This window comes from Eleutherodactylus coqui, chromosome 3 (assembly GCF_035609145.1).
Source record: "Eleutherodactylus coqui strain aEleCoq1 chromosome 3, aEleCoq1.hap1, whole genome shotgun sequence".
Lineage (NCBI taxonomy): Eukaryota > Metazoa > Chordata > Amphibia > Anura > Eleutherodactylidae > Eleutherodactylus > Eleutherodactylus coqui.
This window is the reverse complement of record NC_089839.1, coordinates 1,747,864-1,767,192: the sequence shown is the minus strand read 5'-3', so window position 1 is coordinate 1,767,192 and position 19,329 is coordinate 1,747,864. Positions and strand designations below refer to the sequence as shown.

Genomic DNA, 19,329 nt, shown 5'->3' with positions numbered 1-19,329 from the left:
CTGACGCTCAGCTGCGTCCGTGGAGAGGCGAGTCTTTTATCGTACCCTGCGCCCAGCGGCCTGATGGTTGTTGCAGTGACGCGCGGCGACCACAAGGTGTACGAGGGGCGTGCGGACCGTCCGCGGCGAGTGAGCTGTAATAAATCAGACGAATCACAGGAAAATCGCAGCCGTGACTCACAATGTCTGTGGCGGAAGAAGTCACATGACAACCGCGAGCCGCAATGTCGCTGTGCGGACAATCAGCCGCATACCCCCCGTGTGAGCGCGCCCTCCGGCCGCACACACAGGACCTTAAGCATCAAAGTCAGCGCCGCGGCCGCGGAAACGGACACGGATCCACCGCAGACTTCAGCTAAAGGACGACATCTGCTGCAAAATCCGCTACGTGTGAACGCGCTCGTAAGGGGAAGAACGTCGGCCGCAGCATCAGGCTGCAGGTCAGCTGACACACCGGCTCGCGCACATTCGTCATCCGATTGACTCGCTGGTCAGCTGCACATCCGTCGGAGGGGGGGCTGTGTGACTAATGTGGGGGCGGAGCAACATGCGCTTGTCCTTATACCAGCATGCGCAAAAGACAAGCAGAGGAGCACCAGGGGACGCAAAGCTTCCATTAGAGGAATTGGACCCTCACTGCTGTCCGTGGGGGCCACTTAGTCAGTGGTGACAGGGGGATTTACATCTACCGCTGCGACGGGCTCTTATGCGCATTCGTGCTGCGGAGTGGATGACCCTCCGGTTACCAGACAACCCCGCTTCAGTAGCGCCCCCTGTGTGAACATAAATGCAGCTGTACTGCGGCCGCCAGGGACCAGCGGTGCAGCATAGGTAGGTGGGGGTCCCGCTGAAGCAGGGTGGTCCGGTAACCTCAGTTTTACAAGGGATGAGGACCTCCACATCGGGATGCCGTGGGGTGGGCTGTTCCCACATGCGTCCTGGAGCAGCGGCGCCTCCCTGTAGCTCCCATTGTAGACGCTTCTCAGAGTCGGCGTGGAATAAAGGGGGCACATTACTGTGAGGGTCTTTATTGGGGGACTTGTGGCAGCAGGCGGGGGAAGAGCCTCTGGGCGTTCTGAGTGGTAACACGGAGGACTTCTTCCAGCGAGACGCCTTTGACCTCCGCGATGTATTCTGCGCAGAACGTTATGTTCTTCGGTTCATTCCTGACCTACAAGGTGAAAAGGGCAGATTTAGTTTAGACTCACAGACTTAGCGACACGGCGCAGTCCAAGAGGGCCGCCACACGTTTCTCACTGATTCTGTAAAGCATCACAGGAGAAAAGTAGAGAAAAAACAAAAAAAAAAAACAACATGAGAGCAGAAAGTGCAGTTGTGGGCGGTCCGGCCGACTACGTGCAAACGCCGCTGAGGGAGACGCAAAAGCATCACCTACCGCGGTCACACAGGGGGCGGATCCGAGAACTCTACTAGTGAGGCGGATTGTATTATCGTGCGACGCAAGAACAACCGAAACTTAGATTTGCCAATTTGTGTGTTTGACCAGCAAACCGCTGTCCAACCAGGAGGAAGGAAACGTCTTACGGGGAGAGGGCGGCGGGAGGAAAACGTCTTACGGGGAGGCGGCGGCGGGAGGAAACCGTCTTACGGGGAGACGGCGGCGGGAGGAAAACGTCTTACGGGGAGGCAGCAGCAGGAGGAAAACGTCTTACGGGGAGACGGCGGCGGGAGGAAAACGTCTCACGGGGAGGCGGCGGCGGGAGGAAGCATCTCACGGGGAGGCGGCGGCGGGAGGAAGCGTCTTACGGGGAGGCGGCGGCGGGAGGAAGCGTCTCACGGGGAGGCGGCGGCGGGAGGAAAACGTCTCACGGGGAGGCGGCGGCGGGAGGAAAACGTCTCACGGGGAGGCGGCGGCGGGAGGAAGCATCTCACGGGGAGGCGGCGGCGGGAGGAAGCATCTCACGGGGAGGCGGCGGCGGGAGGAAGCATCTCACGGGGAGGCGGCGGCGGGAGGAAGCATCTCACGGGGAGGCGGCGGCGGGAGGAAGCATCTCACGGGGAGGCGGCGGCGGGAGGAAGCATCTCACGGGGAGGCGGCGGCGGGAGGAAGCATCTCACGGGGAGGCGGCGGCGGGAGGAAGCATCTCACGGGGAGGCGGCGGCGGGAGGAAGCATCTCACGGGGAGGCGGCGGCGGGAGGAAGCATCTCACGGGGAGGCGGCGGCGGGAGGAAGCATCTCACGGGGAGGCGGCGGCGGGAGGAAGCATCTCACGGGGAGGCGGCGGCGGGAGGAAGCATCTCACGGGGAGGCGGCGGCGGGAGGAAGCATCTCACGGGGAGGCGGCGGCGGGAGGAAGCATCTCACGGGGAGGCGGCGGCGGGAGGAAGCATCTCACGGGGAGGCGGCGGCGGGAGGAAGCATCTCACGGGGAGGCGGCGGCGGGAGGAAAACATCTTACGGGGAGGCGGCGGCGGGAGGAAAACGTCTTACGGGGAGGCGGCGGCGGGAGGAAGCATCTCTCACGGGGAGGCGGCGGCGGGAGGAAAACGTCTTACGGGGAGACGGCCGCGGGAGGAAGCATCTCACGGGGAGGCGGCGGCGGGAGGAAGCATCTCACGGGGAGGCGGCGGCGGAAGAAAAACGTCTTACGGGGAGGCGGCGGCGGGAGGAGGCGTCTTACGGGGAGGCGGCGGCGGGAGGAAGCGTCTCACGGGGAGGCGGCGGCTGGAGGAAAACGTCTTACGGGGAGACGGCGGCGGGAGGAAGCGTCTCACGGGGAGGCGGCGGCGGGAGGAAGCGTCTCACGGGGAGGCGGCGGCGGGAGGAAGCGTCTCACGGGGAGGCGGCGGCGGGAGGAAGCGTCTCACGGGGAGGCGGCGGCGGGAGGAAGCGTCTCACGGGGAGGCGGCGGCGGGAGGAAGCGTCTCACGGGAAGGCGGCGGCGGGAGGAAGCGTCTCACGGGGAGGCGGCGGCGGGAGGAAGCGTCTCACGGGGAGGCGGCGGCGGGAGGAAGCGTCTCACGGGGAGGCGGCGGCGGGAGGAAAACGTCTTACGGGGAGGCGGCGGCGGGAGGAAAACGTTTTACGGGGAGGCGGCGGGAGGAAAGCGTCTTACGGGGAGGCGGCGGGAGGAAAACGTCTTACGGGGAGGCGGCGGGAGGAAAACGTCTTACGGTGAGGCGGCGGCGGGAGGAAAACGTCTCACGGGGAGGCGGCGGCGGGAGGAAGCATCTTACGGGGAGGCGGCGGCGGGAGGAAGCATCTTACGGGGAGGCGGCGGCGGGAGGAAGCATCTCACGGGGAGGCGGCGGCGGAAGGAAAACGTCTTACGGGGAGGCGGCGGCGGGAGGAAAACGTCTTACGGGGAGGCGGCGGCGGGAGGAAGCATCTCTCACGGGGAGGCGGCGGCGGGAGGAAAACGTCTTACGGGGAGGCGGCGGCGGGAGGAAGCATCTCACGGGGAGGCGGCGGCGGGAGGAAGGAAACGTCTTACGGGGAGACGGCGGCGGGAGGAAGCATCTCACGGGGAGGCGGCGGCGGGAGGAAGCATCTCACGGGGAGGCGGCGGCGGAAGAAAAACGTCTTACGGGGAGGCGGCGGCGGGAGGAGGCGTCTTACGGGGAGGCGGCGGCGGGAGAAAGCATCTCACGGGGAGGCGGCGGCGGGAGGAAAACATCTTACGGGGAGGCGGCGGCGGGAGGAAAACGTCTTACGGGGAGGCGGCGGCGGGAGGAAGCATCTCTCACGGGGAGGCGGCGGCGGGAGGAAAACGTCTTACGGGGAGACGGCCGCGGGAGGAAGCATCTCACGGGGAGGCGGCGGCGGGAGGAAGCATCTCACGGGGAGGCGGCGGCGGAAGAAAAACGTCTTACGGGGAGGCGGCGGCGGGAGGAGGCGTCTTACGGGGAGGCGGCGGCGGGAGGAAGCGTCTCACGGGGAGGCGGCGGCTGGAGGAAAACGTCTTACGGGGAGACGGCGGCGGGAGGAAGCGTCTCACGGGGAGGCGGCGGCGGGAGGAAGCGTCTCACGGGGAGGCGGCGGCGGGAGGAAGCGTCTCACGGGGAGGCGGCGGCGGGAGGAAAACGTCTTACGGGGAGGCGGCGGCGGGAGGAAAACGTTTTACGGGGAGGCGGCGGGAGGAAAGCGTCTTACGGGGAGGCGGCGGGAGGAAAACGTCTCACGGGGAGGCGGCGGGAGGAAAACGTCTTACGGGGAGGCGGCGGCGGGAGGAAGCATCTCTCACGGGGAGGCGGCGGCGGGAGGAAAACGTCTTACGGGGAGACGGCCGCGGGAGGAAGCATCTCACGGGGAGGCGGCGGCGGGAGGAAGCATCTCACGGGGAGGCGGCGGCGGAAGAAAAACGTCTTACGGGGAGGCGGCGGCGGGAGGAGGCGTCTTACGGGGAGGCGGCGGCGGGAGGAAGCGTCTCACGGGGAGGCGGCGGCTGGAGGAAAACGTCTTACGGGGAGACGGCGGCGGGAGGAAGCGTCTCACGGGGAGGCGGCGGCGGGAGGAAGCGTCTCACGGGGAGGCGGCGGCGGGAGGAAGCGTCTCACGGGGAGGCGGCGGCGGGAGGAAGCGTCTCACGGGGAGGCGGCGGCGGGAGGAAGCGTCTCACGGGGAGGCGGCGGCGGGAGGAAGCGTCTCACGGGAAGGCGGCGGCGGGAGGAAGCGTCTCACGGGGAGGCGGCGGCGGGAGGAAGCGTCTCACGGGGAGGCGGCGGCGGGAGGAAGCGTCTCACGGGGAGGCGGCGGCGGGAGGAAAACGTCTTACGGGGAGGCGGCGGCGGGAGGAAAACGTTTTACGGGGAGGCGGCGGGAGGAAAGCGTCTTACGGGGAGGCGGCGGGAGGAAAACGTCTTACGGGGAGGCGGCGGGAGGAAAACGTCTTACGGGGAGGCGGCGGGAGGAAAACGTCTTACGGTGAGGCGGCGGCGGGAGGAAAACGTCTCACGGGGAGGCGGCGGCGGGAGGAAGCATCTTACGGGGAGGCGGCGGCGGGAGGAAGCATCTTACGGGGAGGCGGCGGCGGGAGGAAGCATCTCACGGGGAGGCGGCGGCGGAAGGAAAACGTCTTACGGGGAGGCGGCGGCGGGAGGAAAACGTCTTACGGGGAGGCGGCGGCGGGAGGAAGCATCTCTCACGGGGAGGCGGCGGCGGGAGGAAAACGTCTTACGGGGAGGCGGCGGCGGGAGGAAGCATCTCACGGGGAGGCGGCGGCGGGAGGAAGGAAACGTCTTACGGGGAGACGGCGGCGGGAGGAAGCATCTCACGGGGAGGCGGCGGCGGGAGGAAGCATCTCACGGGGAGGCGGCGGCGGAAGAAAAACGTCTTACGGGGAGGCGGCGGCGGGAGGAGGCGTCTTACGGGGAGGCGGCGGCGGGAGAAAGCATCTCACGGGGAGGCGGCGGCGGGAGGAAAACATCTTACGGGGAGGCGGCGGCGGGAGGAAAACGTCTTACGGGGAGGCGGCGGCGGGAGGAAGCATCTCTCACGGGGAGGCGGCGGCGGGAGGAAAACGTCTTACGGGGAGACGGCCGCGGGAGGAAGCATCTCACGGGGAGGCGGCGGCGGGAGGAAGCATCTCACGGGGAGGCGGCGGCGGAAGAAAAACGTCTTACGGGGAGGCGGCGGCGGGAGGAGGCGTCTTACGGGGAGGCGGCGGCGGGAGGAAGCGTCTCACGGGGAGGCGGCGGCTGGAGGAAAACGTCTTACGGGGAGACGGCGGCGGGAGGAAGCGTCTCACGGGGAGGCGGCGGCGGGAGGAAGCGTCTCACGGGGAGGCGGCGGCGGGAGGAAGCGTCTCACGGGGAGGCGGCGGCGGGAGGAAGCGTCTCACGGGGAGGCGGCGGCGGGAGGAAGCGTCTCACGGGGAGGCGGCGGCGGGAGGAAGCGTCTCACGGGGAGGCGGCGGCGGGAGGAAGCGTCTCACGGGGAGGCGGCGGCGGGAGGAAGCGTCTCACGGGGAGGCGGCGGCGGGAGGAAGCGTCTCACGGGAAGGCGGCGGCGGGAGGAAGCGTCTCACAGGGAGGCGGCGGCGGGAGGAAGCGTCTCACGGGGAGGCGGCGGCGGGAGGAAGCGTCTCACGGGGAGGCGGCGGCGGGAGGAAAACGTCTTACGGGGAGGCGGCGGCGGGAGGAAAACGTTTTACGGGGAGGCGGCGGGAGGAAAGCGTCTTACGGGGAGGCGGCGGGAGGAAAACGTCTCACGGGGAGGCGGCGGGAGGAAAACGTCTTACGGTGAGGCGGCGGCGGGAGGAAAACGTCTTACGGGGAGGCGGCGGCGGGAGGAAGCATCTCTCACGGGGAGGCGGCGGCGGGAGGAAAACGTCTTACGGGGAGGCGGCGGCGGGAGGAAAACGTCTTACGGGGAGGCGGCGGCGGGAGGAAGCATCTCTCACGGGGAGGCGGCGGCGGGAGGAAAACGTCTTACGGGGAGGCGGCGGCGGGAGGAAGCATCTCACGGGGAGGCGGCGGCGGGAGGAAGGAAACGTCTTACGGGGAGACGGCGGCGGGAGGAAGCATCTCACGGGGAGGCGGCGGCGGGAGGAAGCATCTCACGGGGAGGCGGCGGCGGAAGAAAAACGTCTTACGGGGAGGCGGCGGCGGGAGGAGGCGTCTTACGGGGAGGCGGCGGCGGGAGAAAGCGTCTCACGGGGAGGCGGCGGCTGGAGGAAAACGTCTCACGGGGAGACGGCGGCGGGAGAAAGCGTCTCACGGGGAGGCGGCGGCGGGAGGAAGCGTCTCACGGGGAGGCGGCGGCGGGAGGAAGCGTCTCACGGGGAGGCGGCGGCAGGAGGAAGCGTCTCACGGGGAGGCGGCGGCGGGAGGAAGCGTCTCACGGGGAGGCGGCGGCGGGAGGAAGCGTCTCACGGGGAGGCGGCGGCGGGAGGAAGCGTCTCACGGGGAGGCGGCGGCGGGAGGAAGCGTCTCACGGGGAGGCGGCGGCGGGAGGAAGCGTCTCACGGGGAGGCGGCGGCGGGAGGAAGCGTCTCACGGGGAGGCGGCGGCGGGAGGAAGCGTCTCACGGGGAGGCGGCGGCGGGAGGAAGCGTCTCACGGGGAGGCGGCGGCGGGAGGAAGCGTCTCACGGGGAGGCGGCGGCGGGAGGAAGCGTCTCACGGGGAGGCGGCGGCGGGAGGAAGCGTCTCACGGGGAGGCGGCGGCGGGAGGAAGCGTCTCACGGGGAGGCGGCGGCGGGAGGAAGCGTCTCACGGGGAGGCGGCGGCGGGAGGAAGCGTCTCACGGGGAGGCGGCGGCAGGAGGAAGCGTCTCACGGGGAGGCGGCGGCGGGAGGAAGCGTCTCACGGGGAGGCGGCGGCGGCAGGAAGCGTCTCACGGGGAGGCGGCGGCGGGAGGAAGCGTCTCACGGGGAGGCGGCGGCGGGAGGAAACGTCTCACGGGGAGGCGGCAGCGGGAGGAAACGTCTCACGGGGAGGCGGCGGCAGCGGGAGGAAACGTCTCACGGGGAGGCGGCGGCGGGAGGAAGCGTCTCACGGGGAAGCGGCGGCGGGAGGAAGCGTCTCACGGGGAGGCGGCGGCGGGAGGAAGCGTCTCACGGGGAGGCGGCGGCGGGAGGAAGCGTCTCACGGGGAGGCGGCGGCGGTGGGAGGAAACGTCTCACGGGGAGGCGGCGGCAGCGGGAGGAAACGTCTCACGGGGAGGCGGCGGCGGCGGGAGCAAACGTCTCACGGGGAGGCGGCGGCGGCGGGAGGAAACGTCTCACGGGGAGGCGGCGGCGGCGGGAGGAAACGTCTCACGGGGAGGCGGCGGCGGCGGGAGGAAACGTCTCACGGGGAGGCGGCGGCGGCGGGAGGAAACGTCTCACGGGGAGGCGGCGGCGGCGGGAGGAAACGTCTCACGGGGAGGCGGCGGCGGCGGGAGGAAACGTCTCACGGGGAGGCGGCGGCGGCGGGAGGAAACGTCTCACGGGGAGGCGGCGGCGGCGGGAGGAAACGTCTCACGGGGAGGCGGCGGCGGCGGGAGGAAACGTCTCACGGGGAGGCGGCGGCGGCGGGAGGAAACGTCTCACGGGGAGGCGGCGGCATACTGTGAAATGAGATTGATCGTCACCTTGAAAAAGCATGGCTGCAAATCCCAGAAGGGCTGAAGGGGTTAAGCTGCGGCCGGGATCGCTGCGGTCGGCGCAGTCTTCATATCACCGGCTCCATAAGTTGCTTTGCAAGTCAAAACAACCGCATGCAAATAAAAACCATCCAGCGATGCTAACGATAGCCGAGGGCGCCAACAGCAGGCGACGAGCGGCGGCGCAGATTGTGGGGACAGAACACGCGGCTCTCATTGGGTAAACGCCGCTCATCCGGATTTGCCAGTCGCAGTAATTCCGCTCGGCTCCGCCTCGATATCTGCGTCAGTCCTGCCGATTGAGGGGAGGTCGAATTCCGTGGTAGAAATATTCCGCCCGTGTGAACGGCCTAAAGGGGAACTCTAGTCGGCACATCACAAGTGTTGCTTGCGGGGTCGCGGCGGAGACCCCCATTAATCGCTCGGATGAGCGGCTAGAAGAGTCAGGTGAGCGCTGCTCCGCGCTCCCACGGGAAATAATGGATTCTCACAGCGGAATTACCTAGAATACGACAGCGGGCTCTTCCTGCAGGCGGGGGTCATCCTTCAGCGGACAGCGGGCTCTTCCTGCAGGCGGGGGTCATCCTCCTGCGGACAGCGGGCTCTTCCTGCAGGCGGGGGTCATCCTCCTGCGGACAGCGGGCTCTTCCTGCAGGCGGGGGTCATCCTCCTGCGGACAGCGGGCTCTTCCTGCAGGCGGGGGTCATCCTCCAGCGGACAGCGGGCTCTTCCTGCAGGCGGGGGTCATCCTCCAGCGGACAGCGGGCTCTTCCTGCAGGCGGGGGTCATCCTCCTGCGGACAGCGGGCTCTTCCTGCAGGCGGGGGTCATCCTCCTGCGGACAGCGGGCTCTTCCTGCAGGCGGGGGTCATCCTCCTGCGGACAGCGGGCTCTTCCTGCAGGCGGGGGTCATCCTTCAGCGGACAGCGGGCTCTTCCTGCAGCCGAGGGTCATCCTCCTGCGGACAGCGGGCTCTTCCTGCAGGCGGGGGTCATGCTACTGCAGACAGCGGTCTCTTCCTGCAGGCGGGGGTCATCCTCCTGCGGACAGAGGGCTCTTCCTGCAGCCGAGGGTCATCCTCCTGCGGACAGCGGGCTCTTCCTGCAGGCGGGGGTCATCCTCCTGCGGACAGCGGTCTCTTCCTGCAGGCGGGGGTGTCATCCTCCTGCAGACAGCGGGCTCTTCCTGCAGGCGGTGGTCATCCTCCTGCGGACAGCGGGCTGTTCCTGCAGGCGGGGGTCATCCTCCTCCGGACAGCGGGCTCTTCCTGCAGGCGGGGGTCATCCTCCAGTGGACAGCGGGCTCTTCCTGCAGGCGGGGGTCATGCTCCTGTCCTCCTGCAGACAGCGGGCTCTTCCTGCAGGCGGGGGTCATCCTCCTGCGGACAGCGGGCTCTTCCTGCAGGCGGGGGTCATCCTCCTGCGGACAGCAGGCTCTTCCTGCAGGCGGGGTCATCCTCCTGCGGACAGCAGGCTCTTCCTGCAGGCGGGGGTCATCCTCCTGCGGACAGTGGGCTCTTCCTGCAGGCCGGGGTCATCCTCCTGCGGACAGCGGGCTCTTCCTGCAGGCCGGGGTCATCCTCCTGCGGACAGCAGGCTCTTCCTGCAGGCGGGGGTCATCCTCCTGCGGACAGTGGGCTCTTCCTGCAGGCCGGGGTCATCCTCCTGCGGACAGCGGGCTCTTCCTGCAGGCGGGGGTCATCCTCCTGCGGACAGCGGGCTCTTCCTGCAGGCCGGGGTCATGCTACTGCAGACAGCGGGCTCTTCCTGCAAGCAGGGGTCATCCTCCTGCGGACAGCGGTCTCTTCCTGCAGGCGGGGGTCATCCTCCTGCGGACAGCGGGCTCTTCCTGCAGGCCGGGGTCATGCTACTGCAGACAGCGGGCTCTTCCTGCAAGCAGGGGTCATCCTCCTGCGGACAGCGGTCTCTTCCTGCAGGCGGGGGTCATGCTCCTGCGGACAGCGGGCTCTTCCTGCAGGCGGGGGTCATCCTCCTGCGGACTCATGGTAAGCATGACATCAGCGCGGCATACGTGGACCCATTCGCATTCAGAAAATCGTGCCGTTCACTGAAAGTATTTTGTGATTTCTACGCACAAGAAAACTGCAGGTTTCATCAATAGGAAAGATGGAAACACGCGAGGTGATACTTTACCCCAACACTGGAGGCAACGGGCGGTCATAGAATCCTAGAAAGGTAGGGTTGGAAGGGGCCTCCGGGGTCATCGGGTTCTCCGGGGTCATCGGGTTCTCCGGGGTCATTGGGTCCAACCCCCTGCTCCGTGCAGGATCACTAAATCATCCCACACAGATGTCTGTCCGGCCTCTGAAGACTTCCATTGTAGAACTCCCCACCTCCCGTGGCAACCTGTTCCACTCATTGATCCCCATCACTGTCTAATATCTAATCTGTGTCTCCTCCCTTTCAGTTTCATCCCATTGCTTCTAGTCTTTCCTTGTGCAGATGAGAATAGGGCTGATCCCCCTGCACTGTGACAGCCCTTCAGATATTTGTAGACAGCTATTAAGTCTCCTCTCAGCCTTCTCTTCTGCTAAACATTCCCAGATCCTTTAACCGTTCCTCACAGGACATGATTTGCAGACCGCTCACCATCTTGGTAACTCTTCTCTGAACTTGCTCCAGTTTGTCTATGTCTGTTATAAAGTGGGGTGCCCAGAACCGGACCCAGTATTCCAGATGAGGTCTGACTAAGGAAGAGTAGAGGGGGATAATGACCTCACGTGATCTAGACTCTATGCTTCTCTTAATACATCCCAGAATTGTGTTTGCCTTTTTGGCTGCTGCATCACATTGTTGACTCATGTTCAGTCTATGATCTATTAGTATACCCAAGTCTTTTTCACATGTGCTGCTCCTTAGCCCAATTCCTCCCATTCTGTATGGGCTTTCTTCATTTTTCTTGCCCAGATGTAGGACTTTGCATTTCTCCTTGTTAAATACCATTCTGTTAGTCGCCGACCACTGTGCAAGCTTTTCTAGATCTTTTTGAATCCTCTCTCTTCCCTAGTGTTAGCTATCCCTCCTAGCTTTGTGTCATTGGCAGATTAGATCAGTTTCCCACAATTCCCTTCTCCAGATCATTTATAACAATGTTGACCACCACTGGGCCCAGGACAGAGCCTTGTGGTCCCCACTTGATACATTCTTCCACTTGGATGTGCAGCCATTTATGACCCCTCTTTGGCCACTCAGCCAGTTGTGAATCCACCTAACAGTTGCCTCGTCAGTCCCAGATTTGGTCATACTGTCCCTAAGTCTGGTATGAGATCCTATGTCATGCGGAAGCGCAGCATGTTGTACAGCGCTGGCAGGGAGGACGCACGCGTGTAACTAGAGCCGACGGCGGGGCGATCACACCCTAGAAGAGCTTTAGTGGAACGACTCATGTTGGCCTTCACGGAAGGCGCACATTCTACAGCAGGGAGCTTCTGCAAGAGGCAGCACGGGAAGCCCCCACTTCCTCCCAGCGGTCACCATGGTGATGGTGTCAGAGGGTCTCCAGTCAGTTGTGGACTCAATTCCTGCTCTCCATGTATGGGATAATAAACTCCTCCCACCGCTCCGGCGCCGCAGCGGACATCTCGCATGACACGGTGGGGTCAGCCTCTGTACAGGAGACAAGACTGCTACAACCAATCAGATCTCATGCTTGAAGCATCGAGCTCTGGGATTGGCTGCAGCAGTTTGTGACATCCCATAAACAGCAGTCTGTAAATACAAAACTGGCGCCAAAGCTGCAGTGGTGGGAGGAGCTACGGGAGGCGGATGAAGGGTTATTTTCAGGAATCTACCTCTATTACATAAGTAGCAACCCTTTAACTGCCAACTAGCGAGCACACAGCGTAGCGGCGGCCGCGCTGCAGCATCTCAGGCCCTTGGGGAGTTAGACTGCAAAACACAGAGAAGCTCATCCACCCCTCCCCCCTACCTGCTTCTCGGGCCCCAGGGCCGGGCAGTCCGTCTCCAGGCACAAGCTCTCCAGCGGAAGCTGCCGCACCAGTCGCTGCTTCTTACACCACATGGAAGAAAAGGACACACGGCCACCATTACTGCTGCTCACACAATACATGCTAGACATGGCTGCATTCACTACCCACTGGCTTCAGAGCCGACATCTCCCAGCATTCCTGCAAAGAGACTCCCGAAACAAATCACTCATCTAATGATGCAACAAGTTAGTAGTCACACAGTGACTCCACCAGCAGAATAGTGAGCGCAGCTCTGGAGTATAATACAGGATGGAACTCAGGATCAGTACAGGATAAGTAATGTATGTACACAGTGACTCCACCAGCAGAATAGTGAGTGCAGCTCTGGGGTATAATACAGATGTAACTCAGGACCAGTACAGGATAAGTAAAGTATGTACACAGTGACTCCACCAGCAGAATAGTGAGTGCAGCTCTGGAGTATAATACAGGATAAGTGATGTATGTACACAGTGACTTCACCAGCAGAATAGTGAGTGCAGCTCTGCAGTATAATACAGGATAAGTGATGTATGTACACAGTGACTTCACCAGCAGAATAGTGAGTGCAGCTCTGCAGTATAATACAGGATGTAACTCAGGATCAGTACAGGATAAGTAATGTATGTACACAGTGACTCCACCAGCAGAATAGTGAGTGCAGCTCTGGAGTATAATACAGGATGTAACTCAGGGTCAGTACAGGATAAGTAATGTATGTACACAGTGACTACTAGCAGCAGAATAGTGAGTGCAGCTCTGGAGTATAATACAGGATGTAACTCGGGAGCAGTACAGGATAAGTAATGTATGTACACAGTGACTCCACCAGCAGAATAGTGAGCGCAGCTCTGGGGTATAATACAGGATGTAACTCAGGATCAGTACAGGATAAGTAATGTATATACACAGTGACTCCACCGGCAGAATAGTGAGTGCAGCTCTGGGGTATAATACAGGATGTAACTCAGGATCAGTACAGGATAAGTAATGTATGTACACAGTGACTCCACCAGCAGAATAGTGAGTGCAGCTCTGGGGTATAATACAGGATGTAACTCAGGGTCAGTACAGGATAAGTAATGCATGTACACAGTGACTCCACCAGCAGAATAGTGAGTGCAGCTCTGCAGTATAATACAGGATGTAACTCAGGATCAGTACAGGATAAGTAATGTATGTACACAGTGACTCCACCAGCAGAATAGTGAGTGCAGCCTGCAGTATAATACAGGATGTAACTCAGGAGCAGTACAGGATAAGTAATGTATGTACACAGTGACTCCACCAGCAGAATAGTGAGTGCAGCTCTGCAGCATAATACAGGATGTAACTCAGGATCAGTACAGGATAAGTAATGTATGTACACAGTGACTCCACCAGCAGAATAGTGAGTGCAGCTCTGCAGTATAATACAGGATGTAACTCAGGATCAGTACAGGATAAGTAATGTATGTACACAGTGACTCCACCAGCAGAATAGTGAGTGCAGCTCTGGGGTATAATACAGGATGTAACTCAGGAGCAGTACGGGATAAGTAATGTATGTACACAATGACTCCACCAGCAGAATAGTGAGTGCAGCTCTGGGGTATAATACAGGATGTAACTCAGGGTCAGTACAGGATAAGTAATGTATGTACACAGTGACTCCACCAGCAGAATAGTGAGTGCAGCTCTGGGGTATAATACAGGATGTAACTCAGGGTCAGTACAGGATAAGTAATGTATGTACACAGTGACTCCACCAGCAGCAGAATAGTGAGTGCAGCTCTGGGTTATAATACAGGATGTAACTCAGGAGCAGTACAGGATAAGTAATGTATGTACACAGTGACTCCACCAGCAGAATAGTGAGTGCAGCTCTGGGGTATAATACAGGATGTAACTCAGGATCAGTACAGGATAAGTAATGTATGTATACAGTGACTCCACCAGCAGAATAGTGAGTGCAGCTCTGGAGTATAATACAGGATGTAACTCAGGAGCAGTACAGGATAAGTAATGTATGTACACAGTGACTCCACCAGCAGAATAGTGAGTGCAGCTCTGCGGTATAATACAGGATGTAACTCAGGAGCAGTACAGGATAAGTAATGTATGTACACAGTGACTCCACCAGCAGAATAGCGAGTGCAGCTCTGGAGTATAATACAGGATGTAACTCGGGAGCAGTACAGGATAAGTAATGTATGTACACAGTGACTCCACCAGCAGAATAGTGAGAGCAGCTCTGCAGTATAATACAAAATGTAACTCAGGAGCAGTACAGGATCAGTAATATATGTATACAGTGACTCCACCAGCAGAATAGTGAGTGCAGCTCTGGGGTATAATGCAGGATGTAACTCAGGATCAGTACAGGATAAGTAATGTATGTACACAGTGACTCCACCAGCAGAATAGTGAGTGCAGCTCTGCAGTATAATACAAAATGTAACTCAGGAGCAGTACAGGATCAGTAATATATGTATACAGTGACTCCACCAGCAGAATAGTGAGTGCAGCTCTGGGGTATAATGCAGGATGTAACTCAGGATCAGTACAGGATAAGTAATGTATGTACACAGTGACTCCACCAGCAGAATAGTGAGTGCAGCTCTGCAGTATAATACAAAATGTAACTCAGGAGCAGTACAGGATCAGTAATATATGTATACAGTGACTCCACCAGCAGAATAGTGAGTGCAGCTCTGGGGTATAATGCAGGATGTAACTCAGGAGCAGTACAGGATAAGTAATGTATGTACACAGTGACTCCACCAGCAGAATAGCGAGTGCAGCTCTGGAGTATAATACAGGATGTAACTCGGGAGCAGTACAGGATAAGTAATGTATGTACATAGTAAATCCACCAGCAGAATAGTGAGTGCAGCTCTGGGGTATAATACAGGATGTAACTCAGGAGCAGTACAGGATAAGTAATGTATGTACACAGTAACTCCAGCAGCAGAATAGTGAGTGCAGCTCTGGAGTATAATACAGGATGTAACTCAGGAGCAGTACAGGATAAGTAATGTATGTACACAGTGACTCCACCAGCAGAATAGTGAGTGCAGCTCTGCAGTATAATACAAAATGTAACTCAGGAGCAGTACAGGATCAGTAATATATGTATACAGTGACTCCACCAGCAGAATAGTGAGTGCAGCTCTGGGGTATAATGCAGGATGTAACTCAGGATCAGTACAGGATAAGTAATGTATGTACACAGTGACTCCACCAGCAGAATAGTGAGTGCAGCTCTGGGGTATAATACAGGATGTAACTCAGGATCAGTACAGGATAAGTAATGTATGTACACAGTGACTCCACCAGCAGAATAGTGAGTGCAGCTCTGGGGTATAATACAGGATGTAACTCAGGAGCAGTACAGGATAAGTAATGTATGTACACAGTGACTCCACCGGCAGAATAGTGAGTGCAGCTCTGGAGTATAATACAGGATGTAACTCAGGATCAGTACAGGATAAGTAATGTATGTACACAGTGACTCCACCAGCAGAATAGTGAGTGCATCTCTGGGGTATAATACAGGATGTAACTCAGGAGCAGTACAGGATAAGTAATGTATGTACACAGTGAGTCCACCAGCAGAATAGTGAGTGCATCTCAGGAGTAGGTTGGTTGTTGGAGAGCTCTGCTGGAACCAGGGTGTGGTCAGGAGTCCCAGGTGAAGATCTAGCTGGGATCCCAGGAAGAGTGCACTTTCTCGGGTGCGTGTTTGAAATGGAGTCCCGCACCTCCTCATTCCGATCTCGGTCGGAGGGAGAGAGGGCAGTGATGGCGGCGATGGCGGCATCAGCGACAGCAGCGACAACAACATCTTCGCTACAGGTGCCAGAGAAGCCAGCAGCAAAGAGAAGACTAGGAGCCACAAGCAGCACGGTAAGGAGAGCGGGCTCTGGTCGTGGCTGCAGTGACACGGCCCGGTTTGCCAGCGCGGCCACGGTGGACGTCGCAGCAGGCGAGGGTTTGACCCGTAGTCAGGCCCGCAAGATTAAAGGTGAGCCACAGACAGAAGCAAAAGTGTCAAAATGGAGTGATAGACGGGAGGAGGAATCTGTGATAGACCTGGCCTCCCGCTTGGCAAAGCACATGCAGGACTATGAGACTGCAGGCAAGATGATTGTCCTGCAGAAGGGAAAACTGAGATCTGCTCGGCTCATGAAAGAGCAGAAGAAGTCCAAGGAGGACAAAGCAATAGCCAGGAGGGCAATAAGAGACTGCAGAGACTGCATCAATATGTGGCGAGAAGTCAGAGAGAAAATCTTAGAGGAGAGCGGCCCCTTTAAGGAGAAACTTCTCAACGATGATCGGTTTGCAAAAATGGCGGCAGGGCACAGTGACCACGTGGAAACCGATACATCCAGCGATAGTGAGAGCTCAGATGAAGAGGAGTATGAGGATGTGCAGGAGAGTCTGGGGGAGCAGCCTGTGTGCTCTGGTGAGCAATCACTGACCCAGAGCAGCACCACAAGTGCCAGAAGTCTCCAGCCTGAGGAGGTAGAACTGCCACCAACATCAGAGGAGTCTGAGGTGGACGGGAGAAGGAAAACAGGAGCACTACAAGTGCAGAAGACCCCACAGCTGAAAGCCTCTCCGGATATGGGGGGCTTTTTATTCGGCAATGATATGCCAGAAAAGGACTCTGTGGTCCATAAAAAGAAAAAGAAACCAGAGAAGGTGCAGGAGAAGCTGGTGTTTGTGTCGGTCCCTGAGAGCGCTGGTCCAGCTGAAAAGTTGGATCAGGGCTCTGACCCCAAGAACCCCACTAACTCAGGCTCTGAGGTGGGCCGGGAGCGGGGCGTTGGGAAGAAAAGGGCCGAGCTGGTCAGACCCCCTGTCCCTGTGTTAGTTGGTAATGGGGACAGAGAGGTCAGAAAGAATGGCGCAGGAAAGGCCAGTACAGCTGGAGGTGACCGAGGTGATGGCAAGGAGGGTGGCAGCGGTGCCACTGGCAACATTGCAAGAGCGGCCTGTGATGCGGAGGGGGCTCCTGGCCAAGCAGGATCCCGGGCTTCCAGCGATGTGGAGACCAAAAAGAAAAAAGGGAAAAACAAGACTAAGAATAAAAACAAAACTGATGAGGTCCTTCCATCTACCTCCGGAAAGGCCAAGACCCAAAGTCCAGATCCAGCTAAAGGAGTGAATGTGAGAGAGAATGCTGGTGATGGGGGAAAGGATGCTGGGGGTGCTGGTTGTGCCTCTGCTACATCTGGCAACGGTGATGCCATACAAGTGGATGCTGGTTTGGATGGAGGTTTAAAGGATGGTAATGTAGTAAGGGATAGTAATGTAGTAAGGAAGGAGGGGTTACAGGTTCCAGTCGCCCCTCCAGCGGCGACAACACCTGGTAGGAGTTATGCCAGTGTCGCCGCTGGAGGGGAGGGGTCCTCCTTGTCTCCAGGCTCTAGGGAGGGCGTTTTGCAACAGCGTCTCCTGGAGGCTTTACGGAAGGGGGAGAGTACAATCACAGTTGGAGGAAGAGAGGTGGATCTATCTCTCTGGAAAGAGAGACATGGCTTGGGTGCCTTCCGAGAGCAAAGGGGGGAGACCGCATGGTCCCTACCGACACCCGGGCAGGACGCAGGTCGTAGGAATGTGGTCTGTCTTCGTTGGAGAGGCAATGATGCATGCCCCCCGAGGGCAAGGGTAGTGGAGCTTCTACTGAAGATGGGCTTCAGGGCGGTTGACATCTTTGCCCTGATCCATCCTTACGGCACGTCTGAGTTTGACATCAGTTTCGTTCGCCCAGAGGGCCTAGAAATCTTCTGGGGGAATTACGAGCTGGTGAAAAACGAGCCCGGCTGGCGAGACTTTGCCATCCAGGTGGTGTCTCGCCAGAACGGTATCAAGAAGGTGACCGTTTTGACTCGTAACGAGTCACTTTCTTGCTTTGACATCATGACGTGGCTCAGTAGGTATGGAGAGGTGACGGAGATGCCCCAAAAGAACAGGGATGAGCACGGCATATGGTCTGGGGCCTGGACGTTCATGGTCAAGCTGAAGCGTTCAGGTAACTCAGTGGCACACATACCATCTGCAGCCTTCCTCGGCAGGGATCGTATCTTGGCCTTTTACCAGGGGCAGCCGAAGCTCTGCCACAGGTGCGGCGACCCCTCACACTTGAGCGCCGCTTGTAAGACCTTGAAGTGCGCTCTGTGTGGGGGTCTGGGTCATCTAGCCGCCTCCTGTACAGAGATTAGGTGTAACCTGTGTGGTGACCTCGGTCACCCATTTAGTCGCTGTCCGCGCTCCTTTGCCAATGCGGTTTCAGCACCTACGGATGGGGGTCATGAGGTGGCCTCCGGGGGTGAGGGGACCAGCAGAGGTGGAGGAGCTCAGAAGCCAGGGAAGAACCGGCAAAAGACGCCTGCGGAGCAGAGGCGTCAGGAGAAACGCAGACGGAGCAGGGAGCTGACAGGAGCGCCCACAGCAGGTGGGTCGATGGTGGCCCCTGTTCCAGAAGCAAATCTTACGGCTGAGGCTTTGAGGGACAGCGATTTAGATGAGGAGGACAGGAGGATCCAGAGGGAGGAGACCAACTCTGCAGATTCCTCCCACTGTGAAAGTGTGGATGGGGAAGGCAAGAGGTGGCTAGAGAAACGGCGTAAGCTAGGTGCCACGAGGAGGAAACGAAGGGGGGATTCAAGATCTTCTCCCACCCCGGGCCAAGTACTGGAAGGAGAAGCCTGCTCCCCTCCAGTTGGACTCTCCAATAGGTTCCGAGCCCTCCAAGACATCTCTTCCTCCTCTTCTGAGGGGGAGGCGGAGGGCAAGGTTCCTAGGGCAAAGGAAGGGTCAACAGGGGGCGCTGAGTCTCCACCTCGTGAAGGCATAGTTCCTTCCGGGGTGGAGGCTACTCTGGAACCTGGAAACAAGGATGACGGGGTCGGGGGATCCCCTGCTATGGACACATCTGTGTCCAAAAAAAGAGGCAAGGGGCTTTCCTCTGACCCCGAGGAAGCGGGTGTGAGGAAGAAAGCCGTCTAATTTAATCACTCATGATGGCGGCACCCACTCCGCTGACTCTGGCATCAATTAACGTTGCCAGCATTAAGTCGGATACGGCTAGATTTGCGGCCTTTGATTTTCTCGGCCGCGTTGAAGCCGACATTTTATTTTTGCAGGAGACCAGGCTGACAGATTTGGCAGCCATACATAAGGCAAAAAGGGAGTGGAGGTCAGGCCCTTCCTACTGGTCTCTTGCGGCCGAGCCGTATAGCGGAGTGGCGGTACTTTTTACCGCAGCGGTCGAATGCCGACGAGTAATTGAATTAGAAATGGGAAGGT

The 19,329-nt window shown here is 59.7% G+C and overlaps 1 protein-coding gene across 2 annotated transcripts in view; it reads right to left on the bottom strand.

The window, feature by feature from the left end:
• Nucleotides 1–1,012: 1,012 nt before the first annotated feature.
• The window catches only part of TATDN3 (TatD DNase domain containing 3), a 56,517-nt gene continuing 38,200 nt past the window's right edge, over nucleotides 1,013–19,329 (bottom strand). The window contains exons 9-10 of one of the 2 annotated variants that reach the window (XM_066595053.1): nucleotides 11,994–12,074; nucleotides 1,013–1,171 (exon numbers count right to left, since the gene is read on the bottom strand). In XM_066595053.1, the coding sequence (XP_066451150.1) occupies nucleotides 1,028–1,171; nucleotides 11,994–12,074 (225 nt within the window). In that variant the 3' untranslated portion in view covers nucleotides 1,013–1,027. The remainder of the gene's footprint in view (nucleotides 1,172–11,993; nucleotides 12,075–19,329) is intronic. The other variant, XM_066595054.1, reaches the window with a different exon arrangement.